This window comes from Neovison vison, chromosome 2, assembly GCF_020171115.1.
Source record: "Neovison vison isolate M4711 chromosome 2, ASM_NN_V1, whole genome shotgun sequence".
NCBI classification, from domain to species: domain Eukaryota; kingdom Metazoa; phylum Chordata; class Mammalia; order Carnivora; family Mustelidae; genus Neogale; species Neogale vison.
This window is the reverse complement of record NC_058092.1, coordinates 237,896,628-237,918,601: the sequence shown is the minus strand read 5'-3', so window position 1 is coordinate 237,918,601 and position 21,974 is coordinate 237,896,628. Positions and strand designations below refer to the sequence as shown.

Below are 21,974 nucleotides of genomic sequence, written 5' to 3'. Positions count from 1 at the left end.
TAAAGAGATCTTTGGCCATTGAGGGGAGCCACTGGTTTGGTCTATGAGCTATTCTAAATATGACTGTGGACTTCAGGCGCCATCACTGTTCTGCATCTTCTGAAGCCTGCCTGCTTCTCAGCTCCTATCAGGTACCACAGAGTATGAGAAAGAAATTTAAAGTTGGCTAATTACTATATATCTAACATCTATAAAAAAGACCGCATTTTTACACAAGTATTTTTAATCGGATTTGAAGATGTTTATTGCATCCTGTTTGGTGAAAAACAAACAAAACGTACATGTATTTAGCACAAGCTGGTGGGATACACCGAGCCTAACGGGTGAGCAGCGGTCTGAGAGCGGAGTCGCGCGGCCCGGCTGTGACGACGGTCTCCCGCAGCAGTCGGCGCCGAGCAGACGCTCCCTAGTTCTCTCCTTTCAGCACCGACAGCAGCTCACCATGGTCTCTCAGCTCCTAACGGAAACAGGAAGCAGAGACAGTACGTACGCACAGCGATGAAAAACAGAAACCTCCGAACCATCCCAGACTGTACCCCGATCTGCGAACAGGAAGAAACACTGGACGGGAATGGAACCCCAGCGCACCAGCGCGCCGGAAGCAGGTGCCATGCCGTACACCGGAGCGCACCATCGGGCTACAAAAGGCACTCAAAACCCAAGGGCTCCATCAGCATCAACGCCGACGACAATCACAGCAACACAATGACGCCTCCTATTTCAACAACAGCAATAAACACGGGGGACAACCGTGAGTGACGCGAAGCACGGATGTGGAAGAAAGCAGCAACGTGCTGGTCAAGGCCACGTGACACCTGCAGCCGCACGGGACCACGACTTCAGGCCAGCCCGGAAAGACCACAGTACTTGTACAAAGTGTACACGTAAAGGCCAAAAACACTAAAAACACATAAACATCCAGAAATATTTTCTTTCAGATTTAAAATTTGGAACACAGCTATCAAATTGAAAATGTGACAATAAATGGTAATTGAGACTTTCTAGTTTGAGATAAGCACTTAACTTGATGTCAATATTCAGGCTATTACTAAGCAACATGACCGTCAATCAGTAAAACCACTAAAATCCATTTGACCGCCTCGCTGGTGAAACCCTAACAGGTGTGATCCCATCATACAAACGCAGACAGCACTCGGTGGTATCTTGAGATCTCCTACCAGCAGCCCGCTAACAAGCAGGCGTCCTACGGCACTGAAGGAGGAGGCAGCACTTTTCTGAGCGCCAGACCTGGGCCGGGGCGGGGCAGGGGGGAAGTGGGGAGCACGCAGCTCGTGGCAAGGCCCGGCAGCCACAGCTTTCCTGGCTGCCCGAACGTCTGTAGGTCTGTGTCCCCTCATCTCAGGGCACTGTGAGGATGGCCTAGCACAGAGGCAGTGTGGCTGGCACGCGGTGGGACCCTCTTCACCAGCACCGCTGCTACCGGGAGCCGAGCTGGTCTGAACAGTCTCACCGTCTGGGCACACATTCGGCAGCAGGGCGCCGAGCACTGACCTGCTAATTAGTGGCCGTTTTTCGCAGGACACCGGACTGACCGACTCATGGACTCATGGGGTAGCTCCTTTATCCAGCCCTTCAACAACAAAGGCTCCCAGTGCCCTGAAGGCCAGCCAGAACAAACACAAGCGGGACCCACCGACGTCCCGGAACTAGAGGTGAAGGACTGGGCTCTGCAGGAAACCACCACGTGGCAACCTGACCGGCCCCAGCTGTCTTCCCGGGGCACACGTTCCCAGCGTCCCACACTGCCAAATGCGAGTTTTTAGCAGGTGAACAAGAATCCTCTAACGTCCGGATACACACCTACAGAGAAGTCGCCCATAAAGCTCAGCTTTAGAACTAAATGAGATTTATCGAGCATTATCTTCCCAAGCGTTAACAGTGGCTCAGGCAGAGGCTATAAAACACTCAGACGATACAGGCTCCAGAGTGTTTGGGGTTTGAAGACTGTTTGTGTCTTAAACAAATAAAAGTACATATAACACAACAGATGCACATGTATTTTTGGTGCTTCTGGGCTACTCAAGAGCTTCTATGTTCAACTTTTTCTTCTCCTCCAGGAATGAGACACTTTACTAGGAAAACCGCCACACTCAGTGCCCTAAGAAGCGTGAAGTCAAACGAGGACCACTGCGGCAGAGGGGCTGCGCGGGGAACCCGGCAGGATGGGGGCCTCGGCGGCGAACGGCTCCTGTGCCAGGGCGGACCAGACGACCCGGCCCACGGAGCTGACGTCACTGAGCGCTGGGCTGGGTCCTCTCACGTGATGAAAATAGAAGCTAAAACTTACTTGAAAACAGTGCTACTGACCACGTGCTTTCCACTTACAAAGTCAGACCTCTGCCCTCAGAGACTCTTCTAACCGGCAAGGCAAGCAGAAGGCCGGCCGGAGCACTGGACGCGGGAGCAGCCCTGCCGTGGAGGTCTGTGCTCCCAAAGCAGAGCCAGGCTTCCTCCTCAGGCCCCGTCCTGGGCTCCCCCACCCCCGCCCACCGCTGCCTTCCCCCAACACCACGATGCCCAGCTGGGGTGGGGGGTTAGAGGACGCAGAGCCGCAGCTCCCCTGTGCCAGCGGAGAAACTGCGCCGGGGAGCACACAGGTGCCATCGGGCGGGCATGCCCAGAGGACACCAGGCCCCCTGAAGTTCACTGAGGGCTTACGGAAAGCAAACCAAGGAGTAAGTTAATCATCAAAGATGTATTCTCCAAACATGCTTACAACCTGACAGACCTAACCAGGTTTAAAGCATCTGAGACCAGAGGTGGACAGGAGATGGGCCACCGTGGTTTCGCCCTGTGCTCTGGGAAACCGGGGCCCAGGCTCTCAGATCTGTCACACAGCCGGCAGGCCAGGCAGCACTGGGAGTCCGGCCTCTGCCCACGGCCTGGTGCACTCCTCTCCATCCCCCAAGTGAACACAAGGCAAGATGAAAGAACACGAGAAAATAGTACGATATAAATATAAAAGGACAGAACTTAAGGAGGAGGAGCAAAACATCCCTGTAGACAAGAGGGGCCCTGAGGGACACAGAAAACATGCAAGTAAGGAATGTGCCAGCAATCCAAAGCAGAGATGAGGAAAGAAAAGCTAAAAACATGGACGACTTAGCAGAGTAGGAGTAAAAATCAGATTTGGAGCTTGGCCATAATGAGAACATCTCAGAATGCCAAGTTACAGTTTGGCCCTGAGCAGGCAGTCCCTCAGGAGATGATGGCGGCTGTACAGAAGGCCCACGGCAGGGGGATGATCTGACTGGCTCAGGGGAGGGTGAGGATGGTCTGATCCAGCAGGGGCAGTGAAAGAACACGGTACTACAGACACAGAAATGGTAACACAAGGTCAGAGATGACCGGATAGGAGGCCAGGAAGGAAAGCACTCAAGGAAGCCCCGTAGTTACCTTTCAGTATAAAAGGATAATTTTCAAACACTTTTCAAAGATTTCCATCTTTAGGATACCAGATGAACTCCAAACTTACCTTAACAATATCCAGACCTCCAACAAGTTCCCCTTTCACATACAGCTGAGGGTACGTGGGCCAATTCGAGTAAGTTTTTAACCCCTGCCGAACCTACGGAAACAACAGGAACTCTGAAACCTTACTGTAAGACCCTAAGGAGTAAAACTATGGCAAAGGTCAAGAAACATAAAACATAGAACTTACTTCTTCATCCTCCAATATATCAAATGTCTCATATTCAACACTATAAAAAGGAGAAAACATTTTAAAAGGAAATAGTTTCATTAAACAAAAATTATAAAACCTACTTCATGTTTTAGAAACAGTCAAGAAAAGGAAAGAGCTTTGTTGCTCCTGACATTTACAGTGGAAAATGGAAATGACTTTACTTTTCAATCCGTCAGGTACCCCACAGAACAAGTCAGCCCAAGATACAAATTTATTTGGATTTTTCTCTAGACAGTACTGGGTTAGACAGGGGTCAGCTAACCTTGTCTCAAAAGGCAAGACGGTCAACACACAGGCTCTGTCGGCCAGGCCACTGCAGCCGCTCACTGGGCTGCACCGCATGGGAGCAGCTGGCCAGGGCAGAGGGGAGTGGGCACGGCTGTGTACCAGTAAAACTGTATATGCACAGGTTGGCGACCAGCTGCAGTGTGCCAACCTGCAGGTCAGACTTGTACCCAAAGTTTACGTAAGTCTGTCCTTAACACCGCATTTCTACCGCCCACCCCGGGGCTGCTGCTTCTGACCTACTAGCAGGTGCTCAGGGAGCAGGAGGGAGCAGCACTGAGGCCCACGGACACCCAGGGACACCCACAGCTGGACCAGAGGCTCACTAGCCGGGACAACGACACCGCCAACAGACGCCACCCTACGGAGCTGTGCTTTCCTACGTGAAAATAATCAGACTTCAGAGCACACGAGCTGCTCTCGATACGCAGACACCAGCAAGAACGGTCCGGCCTCACGCCGTATAATGAACACCACTTGTAGAATGAGTGCCAGTCACCGCGTGGAAACCCAAGCACACGTACTCGGAGGGATGTCACTATCAGGTGGTCATGGAATCAGCGTGAGTGTCGCACCGATTCCCACAGGGAGACTGGGAATATGTGCAGTCCCAAAAACCAGCCAAAGAAAATGCCACATGTAAAAAATTTCAGTTTCCTTAAAACCAAAACCACCTTTCTAGGGAAATCTTGCTCACTTGTAAACAAGTTTCCAAGAAAATGGTCCATGGTGCAGAAAACAGTCAAAAACAAATAAATAATCTTTAAAAAAAAAAAAAACAAATAAATAAGATGACACAATAAATCAGCACCAAGTACCAAAATGGGAATGTCTGAAAGAGCAAAATAATTAAAAGAAAAAAAAGACCCAGTGGAGGCTGCCCTTCAAGGCGAGCTGGAGGAGGCAGGTGCTAATCTGGACAATGTCATAAAAGTGATGAGTTACAGAACCATCTCCGAGGGTCCTAGGAGGTACTGGGCCCGCGTGCGTGTGTGTGTGTGTGTGTGGTCATAATAGCCAATGCATCTCCTGAAAGTTCTTGTACAGAGATGCAGTGGACACTTGGCACACAGCCCCTCAAGACATGTGTCACCGGGCCACTGGAGGGAAAGCATCAAAGTGGAGGCGCCGGAACACAAAGCCAGCAGCTCGTTCTCCGGCCCAACGGCTCTCGGCGAGATCAGTCTGGTCACGCTGAAAAGCCAGAGAGGCTCCCGACCCGCACATCACGGGTCCGCAGGTGGGAGGACTCCATCTCCGAAGAAGCCGCTCTGCTCTGGGGCAGCCGGGCTTGCAGACCCAAACATCAGACGGACGGCGGGGGCAGAAAGCGACGTTCTGGAGGCCCTCCACCAGACACATGGGCCGCCATGGGCCGCCACGGTCCAGCGCTGCGGCGCTCTGGCCTCACAGCCTTGTGGAGGGACACCCCGAGGGGACACACCATCACGAGGGACAGGTGGACTGAGCGGACCATGCCAGGGAGCTATGACAGAGGGAAGACAAAGAAAGCGGGCCACAAAAACTGATGACCAGAACCCAGCCCGCCTCTCCAACGTCCACGGGCAGTGAGGAAGGGGCAGGCTGGAGCAAGACATTAGACTCTCCTCTGCAGATTGTCACAATCTTCTTGTGAAGAAATCAGTCATTTTGCTTTTTATGTCCCTAGAGTTATATTTAACATGTGCTACACAACTGACTACTTTCAACCCTGCCCATGAATATCTACGTATTTCAGAGATTACCTTCCCCATAGCTTCATAGGTTTCGTTAATCTGTTTAAAGCTATGGCTAGAATACTTACAATATTAAAAAGAAGCTATAGTGAGAGAAGAAATTTTTAAAAAAGCCAAAACATTTGATAAACTCTATAGAACATGAGTGAAACATCTCCAAACAAGTGGTTTTGTTTTTAAGCAGAAAAATCAATGCAGTTTTCTTAACTGTCAGCCACTGAGCAGATCGAAAAGCATGAACACAGCCATTTAACTTCCCCCACTTCTCAGATGCACCTAACGACCTCCGCAGATGCCCCAGCCCTTTCGTAACTGTTTAGAAATGAGAGTAATTTTAAGGAAAATTAAAAACCTGATACACTTTCCCTAAAATATCTTTACGCATGTTAAGGACTTCCTTCTGGGAAAGTAGACAAACGTACTTTAATGATCGCCTTCTAAGAAGCTCCTTTATTTACCAACTGGTTGACACTGGCCAGGAAACCCTATTGTGGTCTCAGTTACATCATTCACAAAACATTGTAGCAAAAATAAAGTAAATAGCTATAGACGTAATAACTAAGAGGCATCAGAGGCAGGACTGCAAAGTGGAAATTTCTTTTTTTTTTTTTAAGATCTTATTTATTTGACAGAAAGATCACAAGCAGAGAGGCAGGCAGAGAGAAAGGGGGAGCAGGCTCCCCGCTGAGCAGAGAGCCCGATGCGGGGCTCAACCCCAGGACCCTGAGACCATGACCTGAGCCAAAGGCAGAGGCTTAACCCACTGAGCCACCCAGGTGCCCCGAAAAGTTGGAACTTCTTAAACACTAAGAAACTAAGATTTACGTACCCAGTACTATTTAGTATTTCCAGAATCTGTTTGCTGAATCCACACTTTGCTTCCTAAATGCAGAAAAAGAAAAAAAAAATGAGTAAAGATGTATTACATTTTCTATGCAGCCCACTGGCATGGTCCCATAGCACATCGGTCACCAGGGTGGCATGGACACACCCCAGCGCATACAGGCTCTGACCATCGGGGGAGGACACGTGTCCTGGAACCTGACAAGCTCTGTGGTCAAACCTTCCTGAGTGGAGCCTTGACGCTCTACAGTTCGACTCCTTCTCCATTTCACTCTCAACAGATGACCTCAACTCCCCTAACCTTTCTGCAATGATGAGGATCGTATCTTCCCGTTCCAAACAGTCACTCCCATTTTTTAAAATTTATCTTTATAGAGTACTGACTTTTTTTTTTTGAGATTATGGCACTGCGACATGGTTCTTGTCAGGCCCCCAATCCCAGCAATCCCACGGAACGACGAGGCCCCACATAAACTTCTTAACAGCACAAATGATTCTGCTTCCAAAATATATCAACACCAGCTGGACTTCCAGAAAACACTGGAGAATTTTGAGAATAAAAATCTGCTTTAAAAAATCACCAAGAAAATATAAAACGGTAACTTTATCCTGAGAAGTATGAACTTCCTCTATTTTGTTTTAATAAAATCAGTGAACCACTCAAAGAATCTAGGTCCTACCCTAGTGACCCCAGGATGCGGAAACCTTTACCACCAGCTTCCCAGTCGTGACCTTCACTGTAACAGTTATACTGACTAGTTACGTTAACTAGTTGGTTCCACTGTATGTTATGTTAACTCTCACACTGGCTATCACAACCTCATTCTCAATGACCCCTGAGGCACCCCGTCCATGTACGCCCGGGACAGTGACGCCCGGGGAGGTTAAGCGGGCCGCCAACACACCTGGGCAATGCCAGCGCCGCAGGGAACATAAATATGCGTTTCTCTGTTCCGTCAGCCTCGCTTCTCAGGGCTTTAGCCTCCCCAGTTCCGAAACAGACCACACTGTCCCCCTCTGCCCACCTCCACAACTGGTTGAGAATAAAGGAAGGTAGCAGAGCCCGGTGTCTGGAGATCTCCGTTCCAGTCCAGATATAAACGATCATCAGTTTTGCTCAAGCTGTTGGTGGGAGTGATCTATCAAACTTGATATTCAAAATGACGCCCAGCCAACATGTATCTTCATCCAAAAAGCTACGGGAACCAACCCATTGTAAACAAGAACTGCCAAACTGCTTCACTCATTCACCAAATGGTGCTGACCACGCACAATGCCACGGGGCTTATTTCTCCAGTGCTCACTTCTTCAAGGGTGATCTAGGGCTGTGCACCCCAAGAGCTACAAGGCTCCCTGTACTCTGCAAGTATTGGGACCAAAGAGCCCAGTACAGAAGCCCACAGCCTACAAGGGTGCCGGGACAGCAGCTAACAGCACCAGGACAGAGTGAACAGTGTTGACCAAGTTTGGCAGCAGAAAGAAATGCGCCCCACTGAGATGCTGACGATGAAGTCAGGCAAAATGTAGATTACTTTATTTGATCTCCATAAGCACCAATTAAGGCCTGGTAACTTCCTGATGCCACTACAGCTTCATTAGCCACAGCTAGGAAAAAAGATTTAAGTGTCCCCTTGTTGCAAATGTTAACATCAAAAGAAATTACAAATAAAACCATTTTTGAGTTCTTTACCTGTTTGTTTCCTTTCATAAAGAGCATCACAGAAGCTTTATTTGTCAGTACTTTGAGCCTAAAGAGAGAAAATTGATATAAAATGGCTCAGCTCAATTATTAAACACCACTTTTGCTCCGCTTCAGGAGTAACATGCATATCTGAAGGATAGCAGGATGAGAGTTCACAGCTCTGAGTGGCATTAAACAAGCAAATGCACTGACATTTTCCTTTATTTCATTCTCTCCCTGAGCCACCATAAAACACAATATGGCTTTTAAGGCAATGAATGTTCCTTCGAGTTGCAATTCAAGCCCATCAACTCACAGCACTAAAAAAATAATAATAACCAACTCAATAAGGAATTGTTCAAGAAGGGGCCATACACGGAGCCCACCCACCACTTCCAAAACCAGGATCTTGTGTGCTCCCTGCTCCACTGCGAGGCCGCACATAGCTCCATACTCCCCAGCGCCCACGAGGTCACAGCAGCAGGGGAAGTGCCAAGGGCTGCGACACCTGGCAGCACCAGCAGCTCGAGTCCAGCGCCCCCACCCTCCGTCTGTGTCCCCCTGCCTGCCGGCTCTCACACCCCGCGCCCTCGCTTGCTGCCAGGAGCGCCCGCTGTCTGTGTCTAGCCTGAGGTCCAGTCCGCCAGCTCAGAACAGTCTGCGGCATGAGAAGGGGCTGCTGAAGACCCTGCGAGCCCCGTGGTGGTCAGGTCACCGGCTCCTCCTCCCACTGGTGCTCTGGGTCACTCGCAGCTCACCCCCTCAGAGAACAAAGTGACCACAAACGAAGCACACAACTCGCTAGCTCACAGAGCTAGGTCACGATCACTTCGTGAAGTAAGAAATACGGCGCTGATCTCCACCTGTCACCGACAGTAACACAACATCTGGATCCAGGAAACCCAAACGTGTCCCTCCGTCCCACACGCAGAGACGTCACCAGACCTGAGAGCTCAGGCTCCGGCTCTCTGCGCTCTGGTGGTCCTTCAAGGGATCACTCCAAGTACAACGAAGACACATCCCTGTACAACCGCTCTGTGCCTCTGGCTGGTTCAATTTCAGTGTCTGAGCCACAGGAAACAGACACGGCATGTCAGGAAGAGAGAGCAGGTGTGATGAAGACAGGGACACAAAGGACAGCAACAGTTACCCGACAGAGAAGGATAGGTGGGAAGCAGACGCCAGCACACAGCAAGCACAGAGGACGTGGGAGGCTGCAGCGCCTCCACGAGCCGCCCAGGGGTACGAAAAAGAACGCGACTGGGTGCGCGCCCGGGCGACCCAGTGGGTTGAGCATCTGACTCTTGATTTCGCTCAGCTCATGATCTCAGGGTTGTGAGATCGAGCCCCGCATCAGGCTCTGCATTGGGTGTGGAGCCTGCATCAGGCTCTGCATTGGGTGTGGAGCCTGCTTGAGATTCTCTCTCCCTTTGCCCCTCCCCCCGAAGAACACAACTGGGGGCGCAGTCCACAAAGGGACTAGGAGCATCACCGTCCTATCCAAAGGCGAGAAAGGGTACAAATCATGTGAGAAAATGTGGCACTTACAGGTCAGTTTGACATATATGGGATACTACTTATTAATCAAGGACAGATAAGTGAGGTGCTACTATAAACAATTTTAGAAATTCTCAAAATGCTCAATAGCAAGAAAATTACAAGAGGAAGTTCCACCTTACAGACTCAGGCCCAAACTATGAATGGCTGATACACTGATGTATTTCAAAATAAAATTCTTCTTTAAATCTCTACATTAATTCAAATTTATTACAATAAAAATCCCTTTAAGCCTCCCTATAGGCCAAAGTCCAAAATTTCCATAAGACAAAATCTTTAAAAGCTGATTGAGATCCTTCATAAAACAAAGACCAATTTTACAGCTCCAAAATCTCCTTGAATTCTCAGTCCTGGTGGTTAGAAAGGCAGTGTGAAGCTCAAGTGCCGACACGCGCACCACACACAAAACCTCGCGCTCAGCGCTCTGACGATGCCGCCGCCAGGGCCTGCTACCTGAGGGCCAGGACTGCTGGATCCCAGCTCCAAACACAGAGAAAAACTGAGCTGTTCCACTGAAACAGTGATATTTCTATAAAAACAAAGAATATCCTCCACCTAATCATTAATTTCGTGTAAAAATTTCTCCAGTGCAAATGAGACCTTCCCAAGTTTGCATGGCTAATCTGACTGCAAACAACACAATTATGACCTTGGCACACAAAAACAAATCCCTGATCTATATGGAAAGAGCAATGCAAAAACCAAGAATTAAGAAATATTTTTAAAGTACTAAACAGTAGACTATTTGAAACTTTTAAAATACTTACCTTTCCTCTAATTTCGGAGCTTTAGGGCAAATTGTATCTAGTTCGTCAGATGCTTCCAGCTCCTAAAATAAACCCAGGTCTAAATTTAAGAAAACATTCACCACAACATAAATCTCTCTGTTAACACAGATATCAATCAACTCATCAGAAATACTTCATATACATCCCAGATGTAATTTTGTAAATGCAGAAATTAATTTATATTCTAGATTGATTACTGCACTTAGAAAAGTGAGCTCTAAATGAAAATCCGTCACAAAGTACAGACTTCTCAGTTCTAACCTTAATGACATCGAGTCCTCCTATGAGCTCTCCAGAAACATAGAGCTGGGGATAGGTAGGCCAGTTGGAATAGGTTTTGAGGCCCTGACGGACTTCTTCATCTGAGAAGATATCAAAACTGCTAAACTGAATATTATGTTTATTAAGGATTTCCACCATCTGCTTGCTGAAACCTGCATAGGAGAAAGAAAATCAAGAACTTAGCTTCTTTCCCACACCCGTGATTTCATACTGCTTCAGCACACATGAGCTACTGACCACAGAGTCTGCCTGTCTCACCCACGGCTTCATCAGCACGCCTATGCGGCATAAGGAGAAAAATGAGTTCCAAAAACCCCTCATCTGACCTTGAACTGTATCACGTGCTCCAGTATGGCTTAGTGTAAAGCACACTTGTGAGTCTAAAAGTCTCACATATTTATCAATGTTCCTCTTACTATTAGGCACATTTTTTGTTGTAGGAGAAACAATTCTAGCCAGAAGGCCCTGGCACCTGCTCCGTCCAGCAGGGAGACAAACAGTTGAGGCCTGCACCAGCTCCCTCCCCTCCCTGCACTTCCCCATCAATCAGAGGACAGACCTGGATGCCCCAGACCATCCCTCCCAGCTCTGCTGTCTGTGAATCTCTAGGAATCACCGCTGGATGGAGGAAAGGCCCCACAGCAGCCATCATTAGCCACTCATTGTGCACGCAGAATGGAAACCCAACTGTTTGGTTTCTAGTGCCTTGTACTAGGTCTGGGTGCCCGGTCCAGCTCTTCTCTGTCTTTTGCCATCTCTAATAGAATATATTAAAAGTCAAGGAGGAATGTGTTCTTTCAGTTGAAACTGGTGCATTGAATTTCAAACCTGTCTTCTCTGTTGCTACAGAGGCGCTGTCAACAGACTGACACTGTTCTTTCTCATCCGGCACCGCAACCTGACAGTCTCTTTTTTTAAAACTATTTACATTCCCTAAAGTATGTAATGTGATTTTTTTTTACTGCACTGTAGTGACAATCTTATGTTCCATGATTTTATTATACTTTTGTGACACATTTTTGTCCTGTACTTTTTTGACATCATTTTCTGATTATGACATTAGCACTGAAGAGCGAGAGTGTGAATATCAGTCTTTTGTAAATCTATTAGTCTTATCTGAAAAGAGGATATTTTTCTTTCCATAAGCTAGTTCTTCCCAATGGTTTTTCAATACTTTGTACCACTCCTCTCACTTTCCATCCTTCTTTTCAAACATAGTCATAATTCACTAGAAAATGACCTGTTCAGGGGCAAAATTTCTCAGGATTTCACAGCATCAGCCTTTTGAAATAAAATCAAATCATAAAATTCGGTGTAAGATTAATCGCAAAAATAGGCATCACCTGCTGTCATGCAAAAACACTCTACTCTTAAAACCTGGATGTTTTACAGAGCTCGACATTTTCCAGATCTACAGTTACTGAGATGAAGCACTGGTATTTATTTGTACAGCATATAAAAGTTGCTGTTCCTCCAACTCAAGTGTTAAGTTCATGTACAGCCTGAAGTAAAACACTGATTCTGAGATTTTTTTCATTCATCTGGGAGTTCATTAGTAAACAGCTAACGGCTGATTGCTGATGGTTATTCTGTTGCCAATATATTAACTCATTTCTACTGTAACTGGCTGCGGAAAAGCTTCATTTTAGCTTTAGGCAATTACATGCAGACTAGAAAGATTGATGGGTAATGTTTCATTTTTAAGGGTTAAAGTAGCAGACTGGAAATGTTATGCTTAAGGATAAAATAGTGAGAAGGCTTCCTACCAATAACACAATATTTACACACTTTTTTTTTTTTTTAAGAAAAATGCACGCATGCCATAGAAATATTTACAAAAGGGAGAACCACGTTTAGCTGCCGCACAACCAGTGCTTCAGTCCACAGTTGTCTGTACTCACAACAGGAGGCATGAACAGTGCACCGACCTCGGCCAGGCCAGCACTATGCAGTCCCAGTAAAACCCTAACACCCACTTCTGAACCTACACTGCTATGTCTGATTGAAAAAGAAAACCCCACTAAGGGAGACTTATCCTGCAGAAGAAATGTCTGTCCCGTGGTTCAAATATCCTTTGCTTTGCTAAAAGTTTTGTTAACTGAAATGAATACAAGAATTCCCAAATAACTTAATTAGCCGGCATGTTCGAGGATTTAACATTCTGTTTAAAAAGACGGACATCTCGGTGCTTCTTGAAAATCTGCCTAAAACATGAGCGCCCTCTCTCTCCTGTCCTCCTGAGGAACACAGAATAAGGATAATCTGATTCTTCAACGACAGACACCCTATCAACGCACCAGGCTCACAACACACGAACACACTTTTCTGCCGGTAGAGCCCAAAAGGAAAAGCGATGGAGACAGGGTATGAAGTGTGCAAGGGTCGAGCTGAGAGCCAGCGGGCTCCACAGCAGACCCTGAAATGGCTTTCAGGGCTTCCCTGAGAAAAAATTTAATGTTACTCACTAATGGTTTTTGATTAATTGAAAGCAAGGTGAGGGCCAGCTCATCAAAACTCACCACAGCCCTACTCCACAACGGGACCCAAGGGAGGCCTGGGTGCTACCGACGGCAGGGCCTTCCTCGGGAACCTTGTACGAAACATGGAAATACCAGCCAGGTGCGTCTATGAGCACGAACGGCTGCTGCTTCTATAAAGGAGACTCTGGCTACCCTCCGCCTCCGATGTGCCAACACAAGAGCAAACCCCTTCTCCCCTAACCAGCTCAGAAAGGAAGACGGTGAAAGTCAAGTGTGCCCCTATGTAAGAAAACAGCTTGAGATGCAGACAGTTGTGTCGTGGGCACAGAGAAGGGGGAAAACGGGGCCAGAGACGCGTCAGTGAAGGAAGTGGCAGGGCAGTCACAGCAAAAATCCCTTCTACTTGATCCTGAAGTAGATATTTTTTTAGAGAATACCTACATTCTAAAAAGATCTGTTTAGGGGCGCCTGGGTGGCTCAGTGGGTTAAGCTGCTGCCTTCGGCTCGGGTCATGATCTCGGGGTCCTAGGATCGAGTCCCGCATCGGGCTCTCTGCTCAGTGGGGAGCCTGCTTCCTCCTCTCTCTGCCTGCTTCTCTGCCTACTTGTGATCTCTCTCTGTCAAATAAATAAATAAAATTTTAAAAATAAATAAATAAAAAATAAAAAAAAAGATCTGTTTACCCTATGTCACATATTTACTACATCTGATAGAAAGACATGCTGTTACAGAAATCAAGACATTAGGAAACAGAATCCTGTTAAAAATGTAATTCTAAAAATGATTAAGAATAGGAGTGCCAGGAGGGCTTAGTCAGGTTAGTATCCAACTCATGATTTGGGCTCTGGTGATGACCTTGGGGTCGTGGCATCCAGTATGCTGTCGGGCTCTGAGCCCCTCCCTCTGCCAGTCAATCAATCTCTCTCTCTCTCTCTCTCCAAAATAGAGAAAATGTTTTTAAGAAATTATAAAGAATAAAACAAGTACTTGTTTGGAATGGAACTGTAACTGGTAAATCATATATATCTAAAAATTTCTTTCAAATTCCCTAATTACATCTTTTATTATCTAAATGTCTATAATACTGTGTTTTTCAGAGTGTTCTGACATGTTATAAAGCTTCTTTTTTATTCTACCTTATTTATAGTCTTCTAAATGTCAGGCAGTTAATATACAAATGGCTAGAAAAACATTATACATTAAGTCTAATAAAAAGGTAAGCAGGAAAAGGACTATCTCTAAGCGTCATTCTAACTTACTTGAATAATCACAAAACACCTGATCTGAAAAGGATCTCCAAGACCGGCTCCAACCCCAACACCAGCGAAGGAAGGACTGAGGGCTCAGGGAGGGTTACTGACCGGTACCCACACCACCAGGGCAGGAGCATAAGGTGGTGTTGGGATGCAGCTCACCTGCAGGGACAGCGGCCACCTCGCTTCCCACCGCAGCGCCTCCCCCCTGCTTAGCAACCCGCCCCAAGCTGCACTTTTACCATCTGCCTGTCCTCTCAGGCTCTTGCTCAGAAAGGCGAGAGAGAAGGCTCCTGTGCCAACCCCAAGAAGAGAGGACTCGATGGGTTTTACTGCAGGCTTACGGGGTAGAACCGTCCCACGGGCTCATCGGCATCTGACAGCGGTCACCGTGGCTCAGGACGCAAGGAAGGCCCTGAATAAAACCCATCACACTCGTGTTGTCAGTCCCTGTTCTCACGTCACCACAGAAAGTATCAGAAATGTTTTTCCTGCCTGAGAGAAAGTAAACCAGTTGCAACCACTATTAAAAACAAACCAGCACAACAGAGGCCGGCTGTTGCTATCTGGGCTTAATTCTAGTAGAAATGAAGTTTTTCTTTTTCTTTTTCTTTTTTTTTAAGATTTTATTTATTTATTTGACAGACAGAGATCACGAGTAGGCAGAGAGGCAGGCAGAGAGAGAGAGAAGGGGAAGCAGGCTCCCTGCTGAGCAGAGAGCCCAATGCGGGGCTCGATCCTAGGACCCGGGGTTCATGACCTGAGCTGGAGGCAGAGGCTTTAACCCCCTGAGCCACCCAGGTGCCCCTAGAAACGAGGTTTTTCAACATATAAATAGCAGGCATTACCTGATATGTAAATAGTAGCAAGGACATTTTTCAAGTAGAACTGAAAAGAAAAAGGAACCACTTCTTTACCTTTTTAAGACAGGTCTCAAGATGAAACTTTTTTTTTTTTAAGATTTTATTTATTTATTTGACAGGCAGAGATCACAAGTGGGCAGAGAGGCAGGCAGAGAGAGAGGAGGAAGCAGGCTCCCTGCTGAGTAGAGAGCCCAATGCGGGGTTCGATCTCAGAACCCTGGGATCATGACCTGAGCCGAAGGCAGAGGCTTTAACCCACTGAGCTACCCAGGCGCCCCAAGATGAAACTTTATTTTTAAAACTAGACTTTCATACTCTAATATGTAATTTGCTAACCATATAGGGAAGAACTTACAATTAAATTTACACTGGAAGCTGGGTTGTTTTTATAAAGTCACACTGGACACGCAGTAATTGGATCCGTAGCACATTCTATTTTACTGCTGCGTATCTTAATAAACTCCCTCCTGTACAGTTGAAACAAACACTCTCAGATTCTCAACAGCACCATCAAAGGGCATTAAATGCTCAATTATGAAGCATAATAACGCTGCACTAGACATAGTAAAAAGAAAATAACATAAACCCAATACCAGAGGGGTCGAATAAACTCTAAAACTCACTTAAGGACAAAATTACAAGCATATATGTACAGAAAATAAGACTGACTATAAGCCACAGAATTCAGAATCTTTCCATTATTAGCACCTGTAAGCAACAGGTGAACACTGCAGTCACATAATTCGACTCTGGGACAAGAAGGAAGGGAAAAGCACAGGGGAGACAGGAATGCCACCAAAATTCTACATATTTTTAAACTGCTGAATCTGGATGACACGAGTCAAGAGAGAATGCTAAGAAAGCCAGGAAACTGTTAATAGCAAAATGAACTGAGCAGACAAAAGGCCCATTCAGGTGACAGCAATGCGGTGGCTGGAACCTAATCCCAACTCCGCTCCAAGGTGACCTGAACGGCCTCCCCCTCTTCGGGTACTTATGTAAATAAAACAAAAATCTTCAATCAGATGATTTCTAAGCTGCCTCTGGGTTCCAGCGTTCTCTGTGTCTGCTGCACACGAACGCTCACCACCACGCCATGGAACGCCCGTGGGAATTACAACTCTCCAGATTTTCTAAATGCGCCTCAGCACGAATGTAAGAGCGACGGACAGACCAGAGACAGACCAGAGACGGCACCTGGCCGCGCCCCCACTCGGAAAGCACCCGTCCGGTGTGTGTCCTTGGGAAAGCAGCTTCTTACCACAGCGCGGCTCCTGTGGAGTTCCTTTCATAAACAACATGCAAGGGGCGGCGTGAGTTAACTTCTTCAGGCGAAGGCTGAGATCTTCTCTAGGGTGCTCGTTACCACTGGGTGGGAAGGAGCCGCTAGATGCGTGTCGCTGAACTTTTTTGGTCAACTCAGGGGCATGCGCACCATCTAATCGGTCAATTTTCTGAGAATTCTGAAGTTAAAAAAGTCGTTTAGAATATGTGTGGCAATATTTCATCATCCCTTTTAAGATCCAAAATTTTAACAAGTATGAACTCACAGCTCTACCCAGTTTGTAAAGGCGTCAACGCTATTATTAGATATGTCTTTTAAAACCTGATTACCAACTGTCAGATGCATCTCAATTTTAGAAATATATAATTGTCTTCTGTTTTCTCTTTTTGTAAACATACTAGGAGAACATCACTATGCCTCAAACTCAAACCGGATCAGAGTCTGACCTAAAACAGAAAAGAGTTCCCCTCCCTTACTGGGACAAGTCTATTACTGAGTATAAATGCGGTATTGGGGGGGAACGTGGTAACACTCCGGGGTGCCCTAAAGCACAGCTGTGCACCTGCTTCCTAAGAGAGTCATTAATCAAACCAGGACCAGCCAGATGTTCCATTATGCCCAGGCACATGCCCTAAGTAACCAACTTTTACGCAATTCAGGGAACATTCTGAGTCTACAGTCAAGTATCTGGATTGTTGTCTAGAACCCCCAACTCTGACTGCCCATGTCACTTCTTCAGGATCCCCAGGCCAAGCTTCGGCATCAGTGCAAACACACGGAGACTATGAGAAGACAGGGCAAAGCGAGGAACAACGAAGTGCTGAATGTTCAGGGATCGGGGAGAGGGTAAAGGGACCAAGACAGAGCCCCGTGGCCCACGACAGATGCAGGATCTCTTGTGCCATCTTTATCCTTACCTTGAAAAACAGAAAGGTGGGAACAGAACTAATTTCATATTTTTCAGATACTTCAGGAACAGCTTCAGCTTCCAACTTTAAAATAAAAGAATTTAAAGCTTGATTATAAAAAGGTCCTTTTTTTACTACTTCAATATGTAAATCAGCTTCACATGCATCATCCCTTCAAGTAGTTGATGTTTTTAAAGAGTATGGGGGGTGTTTATGACACATTTACATTTAAATGAGACTCACTGGGCCTGCGTGTCATCTCTGAGTCTGCAGTGTCAGAACAGGTTCAGAGGTTTTTATTTTGTTGCACATTTCAAAAGATGCCTGGAGGCTGTGAATAAAATTTTTGGTGCACTAGTGACCTAGTAAATTCTCAATCATATGCAGCTACTACTATATTGGAATCCATAAATCACTGACCCCAGTTATGTCATGATTACAGCGCTTATTTTCTGCCCACAGCAATTCTTGCTGTTTGCTCTATTGACTAATTTCAAGAGGCAGTACATCACGACTGACAGCTGTAGCCTTCTGCAAATTATGGAGCAAAAAGGAGTATTTCTTCAATAAACTATTGATGTCTGATAAATTTTACCGTTAACTCCTGCAAGGCTGCCAGATGCTAAGCAGATACCTTGCTAGGCTATTTGCTTCTGGGTCTATTCACACATTTAAATGCATTTTAAATACGATGACTGCATTCTGCTTGGTAATCTCCTTGAGGCCCCTCAACACGATATGATGTGCTATCTGACATATGAATTTTAAACATGTTTAGTAACTCAACTCTAAGTAATTAGAACACAATTCCTGTAAGCTATTTATGTAGGACTTTCTAAACCACACACTTTGAGAAAAACCAAGACATAATATTATATCCTTCCCTCAGAGGACTGTCAATTTAATATAAACTCTTTAAAACCAATAAAAATCTGTATTCACATTATACCTGTAGGAAATAAAATTTATTGATAAATTATATTGTTAAAAGATTTAAAAATATATATCCTGTATTTTTCCAGGAATGAAAGATTTCCACTGGGCTTGAAACACTATTTTTATCTAGCACTTCCCCCGATCCAGTATATATCTATCCAAATGAAGCCTGACGGTAAGGGGGAGGCAGAGTCATTTGTCTTTGCTTCCTACCTTCCATTTCATATATTTCTTGGGTGCTCTTTTCCTACTTTTATTTTTTTTTTCTTTAAAACACCTTTTTGAAACAATATTTTTATTTACTTTCATTTTTCAAAATGTACTAAGGTGAAAATTATATACATTTTAAATCAATATCCACTGTCCAATAAACCTGAGAAAATGAAGAAGGAGAAGACGAAGCATCTGAAGACAGCGATTTAGAACACACTTTCTCAACGTTTTAAAACTTCTCTGTTGTTTTCTTTCATACAATTGCACACTCAGAACCAAAGAGGAACAGAAAAGGCAATGATTAAGGTGGTTCATTATTTTCTTTCTTTCAAATAATCTCTAGAGGGCCCACCACACTTTGGCATTGGGTTAGGCTCAGTTACTGTCCCCACCTGTGGTACTACTGGACTCTAACCGCAAAATAAGACAAATTTTAAAAAGGGGCAATACTAAGAAGAGAAGAAGAAAAAACAAAAAGAAAAGAAACCCACAACATAATAGTCTTAACCAAACCAGACCAGAAAACATCTGGACTCAAAAACACAGTCCTCTCTGTGGCTAAAAATTGACCTCGTCTCATGTTCCTGCTGGTTTCTAACAGTCTTCCTTAATGACAATTTTTCCAGAAAATTTCAAAAAATTTTGAAATTCCTAAAGCCAGGAAGATCACCATATGCACCTCTCACAAAGCAGCTCCTAGGAAGATGTGATCTTAGTAAGACAGCGGTGACATCTTAGTAAGGCAGTGGTGACAGACAAGTTCCCCCGAGCACCGGCCAACAGTGCCACTGAAGAAAGCAAACCCATTCCCCAGAACATCAAGGGTACCTGAAGTTCTAAAACCTTTGCACACTGAAATTCGTGGGGAATATTTTTACTGGATGTAAAACAACATGACAGTTCTATCAATAAAAATAAAGAGTACTGAACACTGACCTGCATTCAGAAAAGACCAAAGGTCACGAGTTAACAGCAATCTTTCCTGGAAAGCCTGCCCAACGCCACAAACCATGACAAGCCCTTTGCAGACAATGGCCTAAATTACTAAATTAAAACCTGGAAAGGGGGACGCCTGGGTGGCTCAGTTGGTTAAACAGCTGCCTTCGGCTCAGGTCATGATCCCAGCGTCCTGGGATCGAGTCCCACATCGGGCTCCTTGCTCGGCAGGGAGCCTGCTTCTGCCTCTGCCTGCCATTCTGTCTGCCTGTGCTCGCTCTCTCTCCCTCTCTCTCTCTGACAAATAAATAAATAAATAAATAAAACCTGGAAAGGTTTTAATTAATACGTAATGGTGGCTAGGTAAAGACGGAACTTGTCCACAGACACAAGGTTAATGAGTAGTAGAGCTAAGAAACAAACAAAGTTTGCTTGACTATAAAACCTATGCTTTTTTCACTATATTGTGGTACACTTTTTCTACTGGATCAATCAAAAACAAAGATGAAATTTCAAAGACAGGATTTATACATGACTTGAGCATCCACCAAACATGAACATTTCCAGAACAGAATCTCAGACAGAATGCTTTTGGTGGGAACCACCTGCTTGCCGACCATGATTCTCGAAGTCCGACACTTCCCCTGAAGTCTGCTTTATGTCTGTGGAGCGGGGTGAAGAGAGGCAGGGAGGTGTTACCCCAGCAAGGGAAATCCAGAGGCAGGGAATTCACTGCCTCCAGGGTCACCAAAGACCACTAAGACAGTAACAGTTAGTATCTATGAGTAATCTAGGCCAGACACTGTTCTAAGTGCATTCTGTGTACTCAAGGCACAATAACAGATACTGTACTATTAGGAAGTTATCACACCTAACTTCCAGAAGAAACTGGCACTTAACAAGGTTAGGTAAGTCAGCCAAGATTCCAACACCCCTGAGTGGTGGAGCAGGTTGCAAGTATGGCTCCAGAGCCAAGCTCTGCTCTACACGGCCATGCTGCCATTTCAGCAAATGCTCTCCTCACTTTACTGCCTTTTCCGTATCATCCATGTGACCACACCCACCTTCTCACCAAGCCTTCACTTGGCTTCCCATTGTTTCTTTTTCCCGAACTCTGAGACAGGGCATCTTCCTTCACATCTGGCCAACCTCTACATGGCTGGCACATCCCAGGACTTGGTTCGGAGTACACTTCTCCTATTTATCCTCATTCTCCTTCAGTGGTCTCCTCCAACCCTGTGGCTCTAAGTACCGCCAATATGGCAACAACGCCCAAGTTGTATCCAGGTCAGACCTTGCCCCATCACCTCCAAGCTAGACACTCAACATCTGCACTCAGATCTCTACTAGGTGTCTCCCACTAAACCTGTTCCTTCCCACGGCATCTTGATCTCTTTAATCCATTCAGATGATCAAATCAAAAAGGAGACAATTTTGATTAATCCATTTCCCTCACCAGACATCCACTCTATCAACAGGTCCTCCGGGTTTCCCCTCCAAAATATAAGCCAAATCAGACCATCACATCATTTCAATGCTCCCTCTCCACTAGAGTCACAGGGTCACTGGCCTGTGGAAACAGCTTCCTAATGAATGTACTTCTAGTCTGCATCCTTCCGTCCCCCACTTCAAACCACTCCCCACAGGACAGCTGGAGGAATTAACTTAACAGAAATCCAATTATGTGTCACTTCCACTGCACTCAGAATAATACCCAAACTCTTCCAGTGCCCACAAGGTCATCTGGCTGTTCCCTACCTCTCCAACCTCTAGCCATAACCTCTCCTTCTTCATTATCTCCACCGGCCTCCTGTCGGCCCTCCAACAGTGTTCACTTGCTGACGTATGGTCTAAATGTTCATCCCCAGCTCTTCCAATAACTCCTTTTCACGTTCCTGCTTTCCCTTACGAGATACACCTCTCTAGCCCAACCCAAATAAAGAACCCACCCGCCCCCAAGTCCTCCTCTTCAATGGCCTATTTCCTTCTTTTCGGAACTTACTACTATCTGAAATTTCCTAGGTTATATGTGACTCCATGTCCCTACTGTTCTGTACTCCCAGTGACTAGCAGAATGGTGGTATATATAAGTATTAGATAAATAAATTCTAACACAATACTGAACAAATGTTGGTCACTACTGCTAAGCCTACAATGGCACTGACCACTGGCCAGGGTGGTCCTGATCCCCAAGGCTGCGAACAATTAAACCTGACCTTCAG

General features: G+C 45.9%; 1 protein-coding gene across 1 annotated transcript in view; it reads right to left on the bottom strand.

Annotated features, from left to right (window-relative positions):
- Positions 1 to 219: 219 nt before the first annotated feature.
- The window catches only part of GLRX3 (glutaredoxin 3), a 34,113-nt gene continuing 12,358 nt past the window's right edge, over positions 220 to 21,974 (bottom strand). Inside the window, exons 3-11 of the mRNA XM_044240756.1 lie at positions 17,677 to 17,751; positions 16,736 to 16,937; positions 10,858 to 11,030; positions 10,576 to 10,637; positions 8,261 to 8,318; positions 6,557 to 6,609; positions 3,683 to 3,722; positions 3,497 to 3,589; positions 220 to 457 (exon numbers count right to left, since the gene is read on the bottom strand). Coding sequence (XP_044096691.1) covers positions 407 to 457; positions 3,497 to 3,589; positions 3,683 to 3,722; positions 6,557 to 6,609; positions 8,261 to 8,318; positions 10,576 to 10,637; positions 10,858 to 11,030; positions 16,736 to 16,937; positions 17,677 to 17,751 — 807 coding nt within the window. The 3' untranslated portion in view covers positions 220 to 406. The remainder of the gene's footprint in view (positions 458 to 3,496; positions 3,590 to 3,682; positions 3,723 to 6,556; positions 6,610 to 8,260; positions 8,319 to 10,575; positions 10,638 to 10,857; positions 11,031 to 16,735; positions 16,938 to 17,676; positions 17,752 to 21,974) is intronic.